Here is a 20,574-nt window from a genome sequence, read left to right as displayed (position 1 = left end):
ATCTGAATGGTTTGTGTCTCTTAGTTTCTTTATCTCATCTCGTTGTGGTCTTTTTAAATTAATGGTTAATGCTTGTTTATCTGAATGGTTTGAATTCAGTCTTTTTAAAGTTAATGTTTAATGTCTTGTGTATCTCGTGTCCTTTTGGAACCAATGCATACGAACCCGAGCTTACTGTCTTGTTAGAGTTGTGTGTGCTTGTGTTCCACTCATGCTCGTTTCAGTCTATTTTCTTATGCCTATTTGTGTGTTGTGTGTGGTTATTTGTGTGTGCTTGTGGCTATTTGTGATGCAAGTGGCTATTTGGCTTCGACCATGACTAATCTTCTTTGTTTTTTTTTTTGCAGGTGAAAAAAAGAGGACTTTTGACACAAAAAGTCAAGAGAAAAGGTTGTCACCACTTGTGACAGAAGAAGCCAACACTCGTGACAGATAGCTATGAAGCAGAGAAGAAGCCAACATAAAGATATGAAACAGAGAAGACTTCTGACACAAGAAGCCAAGAGAAAAGGTTGTCACCACTTGTGACAAAAGAAGGCAACACTCATGACTAGTTTTCTTTGTTTTCTCTCAAGCCATTGGCTTTCTATATATACATTTCTCTCTGTGTGTAACCATTTGCCAATTAGCAAATACAAATCAATAACAAAGCAAAGTAAAAGAAGAACCATTTGCCAATTTCTCTCAAGCTCAAAACCATTTCTCTGATCCTCAAAACCATTTGTCTCAACTTCAAATACCATTTATCTAATCCTCAAATACATTTTCTCTGATCCTCAAAACCATTTGTCTCAACTTCAAATATCATTTCTCTAATCCTCAAATACATTTTCTCTGATCCTCAAAACCATTTCTCGCATCCGCAAATACATTTTCTCAAGCTCAAGCTATATGGCTTTTTCTTCTAATAATGATATTGAAGAATTTTTGGATGGAAAATTTGATCAATTTCTCGATCAACATTTCGAAAATCTCCTCATCCGTAATAAAAATCGCCAAGAAGCATCAAGGTACAAAAAAAAACAAGCTTACATCGAAAGACAACGGGAACAGGGACACTTGCAGTTATGGAACGATTATTTTAGTGAAGATGCAACATATCCTTCTCACATGTTTCGACGCCGGTTTCGAATGAACAAGCCCTTGTTCATGCGTATTGTTGATCGACTATCCGCTGAAATCCCATACTTCCAACAAAGAAGAGATGCTACTGGAAGGTTCGGTCACTCTCCGTTACAAAAGGCAACGACATCAATTCGTATGATGGCATATGGTTGTCCAGCTGATGCGGTCGACGAATACCTCCGACTTGGTGAGACCACGGCCTTTTATGCTTGTAACATTTTGTTCAAGGAATCATTATTTTTTTGGAGATGAGTATCTAAGAAGATCCACGCCAGAAGATCTTCAACGACTGATCGATATTGGAGAGATACGCGGTTTCCCCAGGATGATAGGAAGCATTGATTGTATGCATTGGGAGTGGAAAAATTGTCCGACTGCATGGAAAGGTCAATATACACGTGGATCAGGAAAGCCAACAATTGTCTTAGAGGCTGTAGCTTCATACGATATGTGGATATGGCATGCGTTTTTCGGACCTCCAGGTACATTAAACGATATCAATGTTCTTGATCGATCACCGGTTTTTGATGATTTATTACAAGGTCGAGATCCAAAAGTTAATTACATTGTCAATGGACACAAGTACAATTTGGCTTACTATCTCAAAGATGGTATTTATCCAAAATGGGCTACTTTTGTCCAATCTATTACACTTCCGCAAGGTCCTAAAGCATCCTTATTCGCTACACATCAAGAGGCTGTACGTAAAGATGTCGAGTGTGCTTTTGGGGTCTTGCAATCTTTATTTGCCATAGTCAAAAATCCAGCTCTTTTGTGGGATAAAATAAAAATTGGAAAGATAATGAGAGCATGTATCATTCTACATAATATGATAGTAGAAGACGAACGAGATGGGTACACTCAGTATGATGTATCATTTTTCGCACAGCCGGAATCAAACCAAACTTCAGAAGTGGATTTCACGTTTTCTACAGATATGCCTTCAAATCTCGGCAATATGATGCCATTCAGAATCAAATTCGTGATAGAACAATACATCAACAATTGAAAGCTGATTTGGTTGAGCATATATGGGAAAAATTTGGAACAAATGGAGATTTCAACTAATCAGTTTTTTCTCGTTTACTTTTTGTATTTGCATTTTTAATATCCGTTTTTGTAATTTTTATTAAAAAGTTTATGTATGCTTTTATTTTAAATAATTTTACTTAAATTTTTTTTTTAAAGAAACCCTAAGGGGTTCTCCCATTGGAGGAGAAAAAAATAATTCCCACTAACCAAAGTTCTAATCTTGCCAAATCACCTTCCTTAATTTTAATTAAATCATTAGAGCCCCTTAGAGGTCCTAATAGATGGACTTACTCTTAGCTTCGTCCTTGATTCTTGAGCTGACTAAGTTTGTTACACGTGTAAGACGATTGTAACAAGTACGGTGAGCTAAGCTTTCAGGTCACTTTGGATTTAGCGGTTTGACAATCGGAATGATCGTTCTCGGTGAGTATAACTGTAACGACCCGGTTTCTTTAATCGGTTGGTTTGATCTTTTTTTCCCATCAGCTAATTTGGATTGAACCAAACCATTTCCTAAACCAAAGCCATATCCTTTTTTTTATTGTGCGGGTATGTATTTAAAAGGGAAATTAGGCCATATAGCCACACAAAACACATAATTCACTATCTACACAATTGCCCTAACAGATCTATATACGTCGTTACTTTTCTATATTAATACTGTGTTGCCCCTTATGTCAACCGGTAAAACGTGCAGCACAAAAAAATAATTTTTAATGTTAATTATTAGTTGTAAAATAATAAATCGTGGCTTAACTTTCTCCACATCTTCCTTTTTACTTATCTAGGTAATTTCGTAGAATTTGAAAGGTCTCCGGCACCGAATGGAGTAACCCCGTCTCCTACGGCTGCTTCTCTTCGATTTTGACATCTCTTTCGCTGTTATAAACTTCCGCCTCTACTCCGCTTCTGAAGTCGGCTCCCAATCGACGGCGTTAAGTCCACAGCGGCGCTTCCTAACAACCTGTGGCTATTCCATTTAACAAACTCGATTCTTCTCGGATCTCTTCACCCATGTTATTTTCTTTTTTTATTTCGGATATACTCGGAACTAGGATACTATAACTATTAAATCTAAAACCTTTTCGACTTTGAATGTAAGATTTGTTAGATAAATTGGCCTCTATAATTTATAGTCGGTTGGGGTTCCCCCGTATATTCTTATTCTTTCTTAATTTTGAGTTGCTGTTTTTTATCAGATATACATAATACATAATCTCGTCAGATTGATTGTTGTGTGGAATAGCATTTGCATTACATAGTTGTTTCGTCGTCTGTATATAGTATGGTTTGTTGTAGATCTATTCCATGTGAAGTGGAATGGAATTAAATATAAATGCACGCTATCTACTTCATATGTAATTGTAGATTTATATCTTATGCATTTCCATTCGTTATCCACACTTGTTTTGTCTTGTTTTGTTATCCATAGCTTCCTCCGTACTCATTATTTCCCCTTCTTATTTTTATCTGTCAGGTTTGGCATGAACGAGTTAGGCATTTCAAGTAGATTGTTTGAGATAGGGTTTGAACCCACTGAAAAGAAAAGGGTTAATAACTATTTCAACCTCCGTTGGATTGAAGTGATAAAGAGTGCATTATAGGATGAGGACATGATGATGCTGAATGCGTCACAGTTTGGGCAAGTCTTGCAGATGAATTGAATTCATATGTTATCTATGCTATCGATATGTCTTACATGGTTTCCATTCCACATTATTGTTATATTATACATTTTATTTAACATTTACTTTGTTATATGGATCCTAATGGAAGATTTAGACTGCCAAGTAGATTGTTCCAAACTGGATTTGAGCCATGTGGTAAATATATTCTTATTTATATGTAATGATGCAATGTGTATATAAGTAGAATATATCGTAAAATGGAAAGACCATACATGTGAAATGGAATGTATATATAATCTTTACCATTTATATTTTTGTTGTTGTTGCGGTATCATTGATATGAATCTTAGTTTATGCGTACTGATCAAAACTAGCATTTAAAACTCAATTTTATCACTTCGTTTACCAGATCAACATAAGTGTAAACTTCACACAAATTTCGTTAACCACATCTACATTGTTTTTTGGGTTTAGGGTTTATATTTGAGTTTAGGGTTTAGTAATTAAGGTTTAGAATTTAGAGGGTGAGTGAAATTGGGGGTTAGGTTTATGATTTAAAGAAAATTAATAACTTTAAATATTTTTGATATTTGAGTTTATGGTTTATATTTGGGCTTAGGGTTTATATTTGAGTTTAGAGTGTAGTGATTATGGTTTAATGTTAAGTAGGGGTTTATTATGGAGTTGTTATATGGTTTATTATTGAGGAGGTTATATGGGGTTGGTGTTATATACTATTATGGTGATATGGAATAGAACACTTCTAAATTTTCATATCATGTGTTTTAATTTTGGTGATGTATAATTGGCATGTTACATAATATAATTTAATATAACATAATATAATTGATTATTACATAACATTATGTATTTTTTAGATTTTGATATTTGAGTTTAGTGTTTATATTTAGGTTAGTGATGAACTCCTAGGATGCGTCTCTGGATGGATCGGGATAGATCCTTGCATAAACGAGTCAAGGACTCAAGTTTATCAAGGTTTGTGGATCGATTGGTGACACAAGAGGCTGCGGAAAGGCTCCTTGATACTCCTAGGCTATAGATCGGATATGACACACCAAACTAAGGCCCTTAACACTGGATACTACACACCAGCAGACTGGATATTACACACCAGACACTTCAACAACTCGCAAAGCAAGAGAGAAGACACCAAAAAGGTTTTAAACAAAAGATAACTTAGATTAGAATGAGGGTTTGTGATACACTTAAATAGAGAGATCCTTGTACATGCACAAGGTCTCGAAAACATAAGAAAACATAAAGGAAAAGGCTCCACACGGTTTCAAAGTAATAACATAACACTTAGAGTAAAACATAATATAAGATAGATGATGAAGTCGGTCCAAGATGCCTTAGGCCGAGTTGCATCCAAGATACATCAACTAGGAATGTGTAAGTGAACTTGATACCTCATTAAAAACCTTGATTAGAAAATCCATTGGGACAAAACTAATCAAGGGAAAAAGAGTATACCAAGCCACTTGCCTAGATGATGATCAGCTTGATGATAAGATCACCTGAATGGTGGTGAGTGTGTCTTGGTGGCTCAAGCTTCTACCAAGACAGTCTTCTTGCTCCTTAGAGATCTTCAGTATGTTTCCAACAGCTTCCTTGAGTCTCCTTGTCATTGCACGAGTTATGGGACCTGTGGGAATGGCTAGGACATCTTCTTCTTCAGCTAGTGTATCTTTAGTCTCTCCTTCTCCATCTTTATCAACTAGCTGATCCATGATCATATCATCCCCTCCCACTTGAAAAGGATTTGTCCTCAAATCTGGCTCATCTGCAATAAAAGGGATCAAGTCAGTAACATTGAAGCTATTACTCACATCATACTTACCTCGCAAATCCAGCTTGTAGGCATTGTTGCTGATCTTCCTTATGACCTCAAAAGGTCCATCAATCCGCGGCATTAGCTTGGACTTCCTTTCATTTGGAAACCTCTCTTTCCTTAGGTGAATCCAGACCTGATCACCCACTTCAAAGACCATCTCACGCCTTCCTTTGTTAGCATGCTTAACATACTGTTTGGTTTTCGCCTCAATGTTGAGCCTAGCCTGCTCGTGGAGTTGCTTCACCATCTCTGCCTTCTTTTTGCCATCAAAGCTGACCCTTTCACACTCAGGTAAAGGAATTAAATCCAAAGGAGAGTTGGGATTGAACCCATAAACAATTTCAAAAGGAGAAAACTTAGAAGTAGAATGCACAGCATGATTGTATGCAAATTCACAATGAGGCAAATAGTCTTCCCATGATTTCAAGTTTTTCTTTATGAATGCACGCAAGAGTGTTCCAAGAGTCCTATTAACTACTTCAGTTTGTCCATCAGTTTGTGGATGACAAGTAGTAGAAAACAAGAGTTTAGTACCTAGCTTAGACCAAAGAGTCTTCCAAAAATAACTAAGAAACTTAGTATCTCTATCAGAAACAATAGTCTTAGGCATGCCATGTATGCACACAATCTCTTTAAAGAACAAGTTAGCAATATGCAATGCATCATCAGTTTTGTGACAAGATATGAAATGTGCCATCTTTGAGAACCTATCCACAACTACAAAAATAGAATCCTTTCCAGTCCTAGTTCTAGGCAATCCAACAATGAAATCCATAGATATGTCATTCCAAGGATGATAAGGTATAGGGAGAGGAGTATACAAACCGTGAGACTGAACCTTAGACTTAGCTTGCTTGCAAGTTGCACATCTCTCACATAGTTTCTCCACATCTCTTTTCATCCGAGGCCAAAAGAAGTGATCCTGCAAAGTTTTAAGAGTCTTTGCAACACCAAAGTGACCCATGAGACTTCCTCCATGAGATTCCCTAACAAACAATCTCTCAAAGAACAGTTAGGCACACACAATCGATTATCATAGAAAAGAAAACCATCATGTCTAAAGTAGTGTCCTACAGCCAATTTCTCACAAGAGTTGTAAGCCTCTCTAAAATCAGGATCATTCTCATACATTCCTTTAATCTGCTCAAATCCTAATAGCTTAGCATCAAGAGTGTTCAAGAGAACATACCTTCTGGATAGTGCATCAGCAACTATGTTTTCCTTACCTTGTTTATACTTGATGACATAAGGAAATGTCTCAATGAACTCAACCCACCTTGCGTGTCTCTTGCTGAGCTTGTTCTGTCCTTTGAGGTATTTGAGAGACTCATGATCTGTGTGTATGACGAATTCTTTAGGCCAGAGATAGTGCTGCCAAGTCTGCAAGGCTCTCACCAAGGCATACAGCTCTTTATCATAAGTTGCATAGTTGAGGGTAGCTCCTCCAAGCTTCTCACTGAAGTATGCAATGGGTCTCTTTCCTGCATCAATACAGCACCAATACCAATTCCTGAGGCATCACATTCTATTTCAAAAGTTTTATGAAAGTCAGGAAGTATAAGAAGAGGGGCATGAGTAAGCTTCTCTTTAAGGCATTGGAAAGCAAGTTCTTGTGCTTCTCCCCACTTGAATCCGACTTCTTTCTTGATTACTTCAGTCAAGGGAGATGCAATGGTGCTGAAGTCTTTCACAAAGCGCCTATAGAAGCCAGCAAGTCCATGGAAGCTTCTTACTTCACTCACGGTCTTAGGAATTGGCCATTCTTGTATAGCCCTTACTTTCTCCGGATCAACTTTAACCCCATCTGCACCCACAATAAAACCTAAAAAGACCAAGTTATCTGTGCAGAATGTACATTTCTTAAGATTAGCATAAAGTTTTTCTTTCCTCAACACATCAAGAACAGTCTTAAGATGGTCTATATGCTCTTCTAGACTCTGACTGTAGATTAGGATATCATCAAAGTAAACTACCACAAACAAACCTATAAAGGACCTAAGCACATGGTTCATCAATCTCATGAAAGTACTAGGTGCATTAGTCAATCCAAAGGGCATAACTAACCACTCATATAACCCATGCTTAGTCTTAAAGGCAGTTTTCCACTCATCTCCTTCTTTCATCCTAATCTGATGATATCCACTCTTTAGATCTATCTTAGAAAAGATGCATGAACCATGTAATTCATCAAGCATATCATCTAATCTAGGAATAGGATGGCGATACTTCACTGTTATATTGTTGATTGCTCTACAATCAACACACATGCGCCAGCTTCCATCTTTCTTGGGCACAAGTAGTACTGGAACAGCACAAGGGCTCATGCTCTCTCGGATATGCCCTTTCTCCATCAGTTCCTCCACTTGCCTTTGTAGTTCTTTGGTCTCAACCGGATTGGTTCTGTATGCTGGCCTGTTGGGGAGTGTAGAACCAGGCACAAAGTCAATTTGGTGTTCAATCCCTCGCACTGGTGGTAGTCCTTTGGGACTATCTTCTGGAAAAACATCTTGATATTCCTGCAAAAGAGACACAAGTTCACTCGGATACTCCGGTGCAATATCAGTAGTAGTCAAGAGTGATTCCTTATAGATAAACAAAAGAATAGGAAGGTCAGAGCAGAGAGATCTTTTAACATCACCAGACTTGGCATAGAAGTTTAGTTGCTTGGTTGATTCAGCGGGTAGATCAATCTCTTTCTTCTTTTGTAGTTGGAGCTGATCAACCTGAACTTCCTTAGGAGTCATAGGCACAAGAACTGTCTTTCTCCCTTTAAACTCAAAGGTGTGCTTGTTGGCATACCCATCATGTATCACACGTCTATTTGATTGCCACGGCCTTCCAAGGAGAATGTGCCCCGCTTCCATAGGCAACACATCACATAGAATCTCATCTTCATATTTACCAATGGCTAAGGGAACCATAACCTGAGTAGAGACTCTCATCTCGCCCTCTTCATTGAGCCATTGGAGCCTATATCGTTTAGGATGCTTCTGGACCTTCAAACCCAACTTTTTAACCATAGTCTCACTCGCAACGTTGACACAACTGCCTCCATCCACAATAAGACTACAGACCTTTCCTTGCACTAGACATCTAGTATAGAAGAGATTCTCTCTTTGCTCCATCTCTTCGGTCTTGCTTTGAAGACTCAAGGTTCTTCTAGCAACTAGCAACCTTCCAGCGACCGGGTTGGCAACATACTCTTCTTCTGAACTGTGATCTTCTTCGGCCTCTGTCTCCTCATCAGCAGATTCATATTCTCCATTGTCATGTAGGATCATCACACGTTTGTTGGTGCACTCATTAGCGTAGTGTCCTCTTCCTTGGCACTTAAAACATTTAACATCTCTTGATCTTGTAGTAGAGGCTTCAGCTTTTCCTTTATCCTTGCTGAAAGAACTAGTAGGTTTGTCCTCATCCTTTTGATATGACTTGCTCTCTTTCTGGTGACTTGGCTTATCTTCCTTAGCACCTTGATACTTAGTTCCATAGTTGCCCCGAGAGTGACCCTTTCTCTTTACTTGTTGTTCCACTAGAATGGCTTTGTGTAGCATCTCCTCCATCTCCAAGTAGTGCTGCATCTCCACACTGTCTTGTATCTCACGGTTGAGTCCTCCAAGAAACCGTGCCATAGTAGCTTCTCTATCCTCAGATATGCAAGCTCTTAACATCAACAACTCCATCTCCTGATAGTATTCTTCGACTGTCCGTGAGCCTTGCGTGAGTTTTCTTAGCTTCTGATGGAGATCCCGGTGGTAATGGCTAGGCACAAATCTCTTGCGCATGAGAGCCTTCATTTCTGCCCAAGTCTCAACAGGAAATTCCCCATTGCGCCTTCTATTGGTGACTAGTTGATCCCACCAACTCAAAGCATAATCATAGAACTCAGTAACAGCAATTTGAATCTTCTTAGCTTCTGAATAACGCCGACAATTGAAGACTAGATCAATCTTCTTCTCCCATTCTAGATAAGCATCAGGATCGGCTTTGCCATGGAAAGGAGGTATCTTGATCTTAACTCCAGCAAGCTCATCTCTTTGATACCTACGCCCTTCATGGTCACGTCTAGATCTTCTACTGCTGTGTCTAGAGGAAGAGCTATGTCTAGAAGCCGAGCTGTGCCGTGCCCTATCTCTTTCATAAAAGTTATCAGTTTCTTGTGAACCAGCATGCTCTTGTCGTTCACGTCCATTCCTCCTTGGTGCTTGCTGATGATCAGTCGTTTGGTCTTGTCTACCAGGGGCTCTCTGATCGTATCTCTCATCCAGCAACTTTACCAAGTCTTCCATTACTTGTTTGGTGATAGCTTCTTGTAAGAGTTTGTTTCTTCTCATATACGTTGCATCATCTTCTTCAGTTCCCATTGTTTTCTGTTACACACAAAAGACTGAAACAAGTAAGTAGTTCCACGGGCAATTTGATTTATGATTCGAGATTCAATGAAAGAAACAATCGGAAACAATCAAACAAATCTCAAGCAACGCGGCAAATCAATACCGTGATCAACAAGTAAGGAATTCAAATCGATTTTATTGAAACAATCAACTCAGATTTATCAGAAAAGGATTCGAGATTCAACAGGTGATGATTTGAGATTAAACAAAACTTGATCTACGGTTCTAGTAACAGATCGAATCACACGAACACAAGGAACTTTCGGATCAAGCAAACTAGTAACGTAATCGACAAGAATGTGAAAAGTTTTGTTCAAAACTTGATCAGAATCCTCAGATCTATCAATATTGAACCACGAAACAATAGATCTATCAGTCCTATCAATGATACTAATCAGATCGAGTGAGAATCAACACGCAAAACCCAAATGATCAATGATATAAAACGATAAAGAGTAGATCTTATGAACAAACAAAAGAGAAATCGAAACTCCCCTTCCAGAGTGCTCTGATACCACTTGATGAACTCCTAGGATGCGTCTCTGGATGGATCGGGATAGATCCTTGCATAAACGAGTCAAGGACTCAAGTTTATCAAGGTTTGTGGATCGATTGGTGACACAAGAGGCTGCGGAAAGGCTCCTTGATACTCCTAGGCTATAGATCGGATATGACACACCAAACTAAGGCCCTTAACACTGGATACTACACACCAGCAGACTGGATATTACACACCAGACACTTCAACAACTCGCAAAGCAAGAGAGAAGACACCAAAAAGGTTTTAAACAAAAGATAACTTAGATTAGAATGAGGGTTTGTGATACACTTAAATAGAGAGATCCTTGTACATGCACAAGGTCTCGAAAACATAAGAAAACATAAAGGAAAAGGCTCCACACGGTTTCAAAGTAATAACATAACACTTAGAGTAAAACATAATATAAGATAGATGATGAAGTCGGTCCAAGATGCCTTAGGCCGAGTTGCATCCAAGATACATCAACTAGGAATGTGTAAGTGAACTTGATACCTCATTAAAAACCTTGATTAGAAAACCCATTGGGACAAAACTAATCAAGGGAAAAAGAGTATACCAAGCCACTTGCCTAGATGATGATCAGCTTGATGATAAGATCACCTGAATGGTGGTGAGTGTGTCTTGGTGGCTCAAGCTTCTACCAAGACAGTCTTCTTGCTCCTTAGAGATCTTCAGTATGTTTCCAACAGCTTCCTTGAGTCTCCTTGTCATTGCACGAGTTATGGGACCTGTGGGAATGGCTAGGACATCTTCTTCTTCAGCTAGTGTATCTTTAGTCTCTCCTTCTCCATCTTTATCAACTAGCTGATCCATGATCATATCAGTTAGGGTTTAGTGATTAGAATTTAGGGTTTAGTTTTAGAAGGTGAGATGGTATGGTTGGGGTCGATATTAACTTTTTCCATATGGACATTTCATAATTTCACCAATATGTATTATATTAGTTATTTTGTTCCATTTTATTTGGGTCTATGGTTTATATTTGGGTTTATGATTTATATTTGGGTTTGGGTTTAGTGATTAGAGTTTAGGGTTTAGTATTTAGAAGGTGAAGGGGATGATTGGGATCAACATTAACTTTTTCTATGCAATCATAGACATTTCATAATTTCATAAATATCTACTATGATATTTATTTTGTTTCATTCTATTTGGGATTAGGATTTATATTTGGATTTAATATTGGAAAATAATTTATAGATTATATTTGGGTTTATATATTTTTTTTACTAGGGTTTAGATTTATTAAGTAGGGGTTTGGATATATTATTTAGCTCTTGTGATTGGTTTTATATGTATAGTTTCCAGCGGATGTTTGGATGATGTACTATGTCCCAGAGATAAAATAGCATATATGCAACCGAGATAAAATAGTATACGCGCAATCTGGTAACATTAACTTCTTCGTGCACTCATCTTAAAAATGGAATGACTGAGGTTGGTAAATGGAATACAAAATATATTGGAAAGAGATATATTTTAATCCATCAATTACTGTGCATAGCAAATCCATATGCGGTAAATAGATAAGTCACGTGGTTCTTTTCTCTTTTATAAGTTATCACCAATTCACCTTTTTGTTGGACCACATAGATTACAGTCGACGATATCTGTATTTCTGCTTTACCGGCAACTTGTTGTAATAAAGGACAGAACCGGATCATATGATGGTTAAATGTCACCGATTCAATTATGTCAAAATCATAGTCAGTTTCTTAATTACATTTTTGATTTGGCTATCTCGCAAATTCACCCTTTTTAAGGGACTCAAAACCCTTTTCTTTTATTTTTGTTATTGGTCGAGAATGTGGAGCCGCCGTTATTAGCTGATCACCTCTTCTTTTCTTTTTGGTATCTTCTTCTCCATGACCATTTCTTATCTCCTCCCCACTTGTCTCTCCCGTGGGTCTTTTCTGCTCCTCCATTACCATTCATGGGTTAGTGTGAAAGAAGGATAGATCATTTTTCTTGTGTCCGTGTGTGCTGACGTTGGAGGAGACTAGAAGCACTGTTTACCACCACCGTCTCCGATCCACTCGGCCATCAACTGTGACTCGCCGGAGACGTTTCCCATGTCACCGGAGCCCGGAGGTATATCACCATAAGCTCATGCGTATGGTCTAAGTGCCTCTTTTCATTGATTCCTTAAGCTACAAGTAACCTTTTATCTTGAGCTTAGATCTAATCGTTTTAACTTGTATATGCATGTGCATCTTGGATGTGTCTCCCATCTGCCATCGTTCGTAGCGTCCGTGATGTTATAACCGTCAGGCTATGTGCCATTTTTCCATGTTACTTTTGAGGCAAGTAACATGTTGTCATAAATCTATTTTATTCATATTTGATGATGTCTCTCGTTTGACATTGTTTCTTTTGATCTGGTGCATCTTTGGCAATGAGGTCGACATTAATGGTAAAACTCTAGCTTTCTTGCTGATCAAGTAATTTCGTTTATAGTCGCTTCTGGTTCTTCGTTATTGGCTAAGGTGAGGGTCTATTCCGTAAACCTTGTTCCAGTGTAGAATTCTCTCTATCATAGTTTAGATTTCGAATCATAATCCGTCTGTTTGAATTGAGTCTGTTTGAGACTTGATTGTTAATTAGTTCATTCATTGTAAACTGGAACTATGGGTCTAGAGGATTCAACCGTTGATTTGATTGTGTGATGTTAAGAGATGCGATATATATGTATGTATTCATAGTTATGAGTTGGGATTATGTGAGAGGGCGGGGGTCCAGAAATGTCTGGACTAGCGACACAGCTTTGGTGGGCGGGGGATCAGAGACGTCTGGGCTAGCGATGCAGATTGTGTGGGGGCGTGGGTGCAAAGACGTTTGCATTCGACGCAGCTTTGGAGGGCGGGGGTACAGAGACAGACTGTACTAGCGACACATCGTATATATATATATATATATATCCGTATGAGGAGATGCGGGGTGTATGGAATAGCTATATGCTATCATTGTTTGTGTTTGTGTGATGCTCTAGGCGTCGTGTGTGTTCATGTTAGAGCTAAACTTTCATAGTGGGAGTTCTATTACTCAAGTTAGTGGTTTGCCTGTTTAGCATCCCATACCTCACGGAGTAACTTCCCTGTTGCTCATCCCTCTTCTTCCCCTTGCAGGTGTTGCCGAGTGTTCGAATATCTGGACGGATTGGTGTCTTGGGATCATTGTATTTATTTCGGTTTTAACTAATGATTTATACGAATTTTACATTCGATTTATTTGATATGTTTTTATCCTTCAATTGATGTATTTCTTTTGAATTTATTCTATTAAATATTATGTTATTTTGTTCGATTTGGAATAAATCGGTTTAATTTGGTATTTTTCGGTTAGTAGCACACCGTTCCGTAAAAAGGATGAGATGGGTGTTACAATTTGGTATCAGAGCGAGGTTTCATCCCGGCTCCGACCCGGGACGACGGCGATTTATGGGACACGGATTTCAATGGTACTTAATGTTTTCGGATTGGGAGTTAAAAAAAAATGAATGACACCCTTTTGTCCAGTATCTTTCGGTTAGTTGATAGTGTCTTTTACTCTTTTATTTTTGCAGGAGAAGACCAAGTTTCAATTTGTTTCCATTGTTTGATTTATCTTGTGTTCTTCTTTCCTTCATAGTTGTTTAAGTTCCTTTCCGGTTCTTTTAAGAATTCAGGACGAATTCCAGCTAAGTGGAGAAGAATTGTATTGACCCGGTTTCGTTAATCGATTGGTTTGATCTTTTTTTCCCTTCAGCTAATTTGGATTGAACCAAACCATTTCCTAAACCAAAGCCATATCTTTTTTTTATTTTGTGGGTATGTATTTAAACTGGAACTAGGGGTCTAGAGGATTCAACCGTTGATTTGATTGTGTGATGTTAAAAGATGCTATATATATGTATGTATACATAGTTATGAGTAGGGACTATGTGAGAGGGCGGGGGGTCTAGAGATGTTTGGACTAGCGACGCAGCTTTGGTGGGCGGGGGATCAGAGACGTCTGGGCTAGCGATGCAGATTGTGTGGGGCGTGGGCGGAGAGACGTTTGCATTTGACGCAACTTTGGAGGGCGGGGGTACAGAGACATATTGTACTAACGACGCAGCGTATGCATATATATATATATATCCGTATGAGGAGATGCGGGGTGTATGGAATAGCTATATGATATCATCGCATTGTTTGTGTTTGTGTGATGCTCTAGGCGTCGTGTGTGTTCATGTTAGAGCTAAATTCCATAGTGGGAGCTCTATTACTCAAGTCAATGGTTTGCGTGTTTAGCATCCCATACTTCACGGAGTAACTCCCCTTGTTGCTCACCCCTCTTCTTCCCTTAGCAGGTGTTGCCGAGTGTTCGAATATATGGACGAATTGGTGTCTTGGGATCATTGTATTTATTTCGGTTTTAACTAATGTTTTATACGATTTTTTCATTTGATTTATTTGATATACTTTTATACTTCAATTTAACAATGTATTTCTTTTGAAATTATTCTATTAAATATTATGTTATTTTGTTCGATTTGGAATAAATCAGTTTAATTTGGTATTTTTCGGTTAGTAGCACATCGTTCCCGAAAAAGGATGAGACGGGTGTTACAATAACAGCCTCTCTAGTTTGAGAGATAAGGTGAACACCGGGTAAACAAAGTGCTTTTACATGTGGTTGTATTCGATCTTGATTAGCATAAGTTTATCGTAACATCCCGATTTTTAGTATACGTGGAAAGGATTAGGAGAATTGATTTGGTTACCTATGTCACCAAAGTACGTTTACTTTTTTCGGTGCACATTCGTTTAGTACTCCAGAATTAAGCGTACTCGAATTAAATTAGTGAAATGATGGGTGATATATCGGAAAGTGATTCACGATAGCGTGCGAATAAGGTCAGAGCACGTGAAAAGATCATGTGGTGATTTTAAGGCCAGTAAACAATAATTTCGAGCCTTCAGAAATAAATGCACCGCTCGTCAGACGGGATGGAGCCCACGGGCCGAGTGAACGAGCATGGGAGGCCCATTGCGCGTTGTAAGAACCTGTCCACGGACCTCACCCGTCCTGGGTGTGGGAAGCCCATTAGCCATGGACAGTCGGAGCGTTGTAACAACCTGTCCCGTGGACCTCACCCGTCCCGTAGACCCCAAGTCTGGCCCTGTAAAGCACCGAATCTAACCGCTCACCTGTGAGCATTCACTTACTCCCCCAGATAGATTATTGGTGCGCTTGGCGTTCGTCAAACCCAAGATGTCACGATTTAACAACTTTCCCACATGACAAGTTGTCACCGACCTGTAGGTTTAGGTTTAGACTAACATTAATTACAATTAAGTCTCTTAATCTATTGTATCCTTATACTAATCAATCCCTAAGTCCATTTACATTGTATTAAGATATGGTCCAGCCTTTAGATTGGTTATTTAAAAATCTGGTTCAAATCGAATTGGTTCTGTTCGTAGAGGATTATACACCCAACAAAGAATACATCAGGGATCGGATCTCCTCTTTCCAAACGCACGATGGCTACCTAACTTTTTTGCAGTTTGTGTTTCCACAACTTGCTTTTTAGCAGACTTAGACCTCTTCAATAATTTTTTTTTCTCAACAGAATAACATTATAATATAATTGATTTTTACTTCAATAATATTCTATTTAGAAAGGTAATATTCTATTTTAAAATTTAAAATATATTTTAGAATAAAAAATAAAAGGATAAACAAAAAATAATGGATGAACTTTATTTATAAAATATTTTAGAGTAAATATATTTTTACTCTTTTTTTTAACGCTAATTTATTATGATATTACAATTTTGAGAAATATTACATAGACGATCGACAACCGACAATACTACCTGCCTTATAAGGATCTACGCCTAACTGCATCACCTGAGCTGTCCTACGAAGATCATGCCTGGCCGAGTTTACTTGCACCATGTTGAAGATCCATTGTAAGTATTTCCTCTGTAATATGCATAATTGTTTAATAAATCACTTTCTCCGGGAATTGAAACATAGACTTGCTGGTGTAGAAGCATTAATGAACCCTTAGTCAAACCATTGGACCAAGGGAGCTTCCACAAATATATTTTTACTCTATTAAAGTAAAAATTAAAATATCATTAGAGTTTTTTTTTTGTTATACACAAGAACTTCATTGAAAGATATCAGAATAAATGTTCTACAAGGATAATCTGCAATCAAAAGAGACACAAAGAAGTAAAGATATTGACCTAACAAATAGAGAACTAAGCCAACATGAATATCCCTTAGCAATATAAGATCGAAAAAGATCCTCCTTGATTACACTTTCTGCTATAAGCTTTGCTCCTTTGATATGAAGATGAGAATGGAATTGAACCTTCCAATCCGGGAAGTAAATTTTCCTTATCTGTTACGAAGAATCCATGAGCCTCCACTTTGTTTCCTGATCTTATCCCACACAAAGCCAATGTCGCATTTTAGCCAAGAGATAGGGGGAGGTTTCCAACCAAAAATAATCCTCTTTTTTTTTTCCAAGTCTATAGCTTGTTCTTGTTTCTCAATAGAATTAATCAAAAACCAGTGATCAATTTCTTCATAGATAGTCCTGATGAGGGATGGACCCAAAGCTAACTTACCTTCAAAGAAGAAAGTGTTCCTGTTTTTCCATAATGCCCATAATATCCAGGCTCCACTTCTTCTGATTTTCTCTCGAATGAGTTGGTTCTTCCTTGTGTTTAGCACATAAAAGATGTTGATGACAAAAAAAAACACATAAAAAATGTTTGAGAAGACAGACACAGGATCAAAACCATTGGAGGGTAAGAGAAGTTACTTGTTGCCCAGATTTGTTTGGCAACAGTACATACGAAAAGGACATGATTTACTGATTCACCCTCTAGACCACATATTTGGCATCTCGTGTCGACTTCCATACCTCGATCGGTGAGGTTATCAGCCATATATAGGCAAAGCTCCACTAACAGCTTTCCAAAGAATTATTTTGATTTTTGGAGCAGTATCTAGAGACCATATGCAGTCTTTAATGCCATTCAGAGATGGTAGAAATTTTCCCTTGACAAAAGCTTCATTCTTAACCTCTCTTTCAGCTAACCAATAGCCTTAGTGCTGGGTTTGCGGGTCAACCCGCCCCGATCTGCGCTGTCCCGCCGCGGCAGGATCTTTGAGTGATGGGATTCTTCTCTGCTTCTTTAACAGAATAGACAACTCTCTGTTCTCGAACTTGTCTGTCTTCAGAGTTTGAAGCAAGGAAATAGTTACGCATTTCTTCAAGGACCTCAAAGGCAATACGAGGATGGCCAGATAACAAATTGATTCTAACTTGATCTTCTTTCAAAATCCCGAACAGAGGATCATTCTCAGTAAGAACATGATGGGTTCAAGGAGATTGAGAAATAGACATGAATTAGATGAACGATCATTTGAACCTTGTGCATGTGCCAGAAAAGGACATCTCTCCTTTCCATGCATTAAGTTTTAGCAGTGGTAACAACACTTTTGAACTTTGTGTAGTAATAATAAGTTATAGTTTGGTCACGATCCGGAAGATTCAAGACTCTCGATTTCTTCAAAGGTTTGGAGACGTCAAAACAAATTTTGACCCTGCCATACTCTTGTCTTTGAGGTTCATCAGGATTGAAGGCTACCTCTTCTACATGATCGATGAGATCCCCTAGATGAGATCCCCTAGATCAGATATAACTCTTTTGGTGTAGTGGTTGACTAGGATGTTACTAATCCTGACCCAGATTGACACGAATTAAAATTATCCAGGCAGAGGCTTTTCGATCCATCGTTCGATTGCGAGACCCCAATCATCATAAGTCTGCATGTCTTTATCAAACACTTTCTGTAGATCGTGTTTATGCATGAACACAAACTGGAACTTTTCTTTAGCTAAGGCACATCCGCGAATTCAATTAGACTTTTGTCATTTTCTCGGGATCGAAGATCAGATTTGGCATTCGCTGAAGTTGTGGGTTAAAAAGTCGACCGATGAGGCTGCATACATTCTTTCAGAACGTAATACTGAGAGAGATCTGGTAAATTGAACGGAACGTCATCTTTGAGAGATAAAGCTAACAATGCTCTATCCATTTTTAAAGACATAATGAGAAGCTTAAAAGACACTGAAGTAAAAGAGAAAAAGAAATGTAGGATAATGATGGATTATAAATGGATCTGAGAAATTTAAGGTCTAAAGCTTTTTTTGGTAGAGGAAACTACGAAAGAAAAACTAGAGTTCTAGAGAAAAATCTAAATGTTTAGGCGTAGGGACGAGCAATCATGAAGCATTTTGGAATATCTATATCTTTATTTAAAACAATTTATTTAATTCGATTAACCACATAATGTGAGAAAACATTTTTGATTGTGGAATTTTGGAAGCAAAAGCAATTTCGGCAACACGCGTCCGACAAATAATTTCCAATAATTTTGAAGTAGTTCTAGTTGCACTTCAAAGATATTTTATTTTATAGCCTTCAGAGTTGACACAAGAAAATAAAACACGAAATGACAATTAAGAAAATTTGAGACTTAGCATGAGACAATTCAAGGCGAAACGACACGACACAAACACAAAAGAGAAAAACAATACTAACGCATCGCAGCACTGCTCCTTGAGATATTAACACGTGGTCTTTTGCTGTTCCTTGAATTGTCGTTACAGGCAAAGCTCACGCTATCTCCACCAACTATATCCGTGAACATCCGTTGCAAGTCCTCCAAGCTGTCTCCCTATTTATCAAAATTCGAACCAGTTAGTTTAAAACTAATCTCTTATTTGAGCCGGAAATATCTGAAACCATGCCTTAATTTACAAATACAGCTTGCGAATGGTTAATGCTTACCATTACTCCATCCCTACTAATCGAGTACACAAATTTTTCATTTATCAAACCGGTTTATGATCGGTTAACCTCAAGTTTACCAACAAATCTAACCGATCCTGGAAACCCAAGAAATCCCGAATCATAAATGTACTAAAACGAAATATTCTGGTTATGGGTAGAATTGTTGAACCGACTGGTCATAATGAACCGGGAAGAGCATAAGGATCCAACGTACCTCGCCTTTGACATTGTTCATCATTGAGATCATCTCTTGCATGAAGTCGCAGAAGTCCTGATCACAGCGTTGAGGGGGCCAAATTCAGTTTATAAAATAAAATATGAGGTGAGAATGGTAAATTCTAAAACGAAAATGACCAATTAAGAAATAAATATCCAACATCGTCATGTTATGCGAATGCGAAATAAATTTAGATACGAACGTCGTCGTCATCTTCATGGGGATCGTATAGTCCAGCGTCATACATCGAGCGCTTATTCTCGTCATTCAGAACTGTAAGGGGAAAAGTTTTAACTGTGACGTGAGGCGGACGTTAAGAAAAGATAACGACAAGAATAACGGACGTTAAGAAGATATTTAGAGGGAGAGAGAATAATGTGAAATGACCAGAATAGGCTTCTTGGATTTGCTGAAATCGACGTTTGGCTTCTCCGGCGACATCAGGAGTCCTCGCGTATCTATCCGGATGCCATTTCTTCATATAAAAAAAGTGTCAAATAAAATGAGGACTGATCAAAAATAAAAATCTGCGAAATTCGAAAGAGCAGTAGAGGAAGAAGTACCATGGCGAGCTTACGGTAAGCAGCCCGGACATCGGAAACAGAGGCGTCTTTGCGAATACCGAGGACGTTGTAGTAGCTAGATCTAACGTTGGATCCTCCACCATCCATTTCCAATCTCTCCTCTGTTTCGATCACCGCTGCGTCTTCAACGATCTCTCTCTCTCTCTCTCTCACTCTTCAATTCTACAGCATCGAAATTAAACTAGTGACAAAGAACTGCAAATTTACGTTTCTCTTGGAGAAAATATCGGAGAGTTGAGAAGTAATGGCTTTTTTTTTTTATGTGGAAGGGAATACAACGCACAACAAAATATCTTTGTGGAAGAGAGATGGAAACTTCGAGAGAGGGTTTGATATATATATATTTTTTTAA

The 20,574-nt window shown here is 38.2% G+C and overlaps 2 protein-coding genes and 1 long non-coding RNA gene across 4 annotated transcripts; 2 read left to right on the top strand and 1 right to left on the bottom strand.

Moving 5' to 3' along the window:
* The first annotated feature begins 1,450 nt into the window (after positions 1 to 1,450).
* Positions 1,451 to 2,134, top strand: LOC117126737. Its single transcript, XM_033275738.1, has one exon. The coding sequence runs from the start codon at positions 1,451 to 1,453 to the stop codon at positions 2,132 to 2,134; it is 684 nt and encodes a 227-aa protein (XP_033131629.1).
* A 9,179-nt stretch (positions 2,135 to 11,313) lies between these two features.
* Positions 11,314 to 13,916, top strand: LOC108870320. Its single transcript, XR_001956837.2, has 3 exons — positions 11,314 to 12,666; positions 12,823 to 13,061; positions 13,701 to 13,916. It is a non-coding gene; the product is annotated as an uncharacterized LOC108870320 (long non-coding RNA).
* Positions 13,917 to 18,990: 5,074 nt separating this feature from the next.
* Positions 18,991 to 20,574, bottom strand: LOC103847652 (dnaJ homolog subfamily B member 8). Of its 2 annotated transcripts, XM_009124738.3 has the most exons (5): positions 20,202 to 20,557; positions 20,026 to 20,113; positions 19,841 to 19,911; positions 19,636 to 19,692; positions 18,991 to 19,305 (listed from the first exon to the last, which is right to left on the bottom strand). In XM_009124738.3, the coding sequence occupies exons 1-5, from the start codon at positions 20,307 to 20,309 to the stop codon at positions 19,165 to 19,167; spliced, it is 465 nt and encodes a 154-aa protein (XP_009122986.1). In that variant the 5' UTR covers positions 20,310 to 20,557; the 3' UTR covers positions 18,991 to 19,164. The 2 variants fall into 2 exon arrangements, with proteins under 2 accessions (XP_009122986.1, XP_009122987.1); XM_009124739.3 differs by lacking the exon at positions 19,636 to 19,692 and having other exon boundaries at positions 20,202 to 20,574.

The sequence above is a fragment of the Brassica rapa genome, chromosome A01, assembly GCF_000309985.2.
Source record: "Brassica rapa cultivar Chiifu-401-42 chromosome A01, CAAS_Brap_v3.01, whole genome shotgun sequence".
NCBI classification, from domain to species: Eukaryota; Viridiplantae; Streptophyta; class Magnoliopsida; order Brassicales; family Brassicaceae; genus Brassica; species Brassica rapa.
The sequence above is the reverse complement of the archived record's forward strand: the minus strand, read 5'-3'. Positions and strand labels throughout refer to the sequence as shown.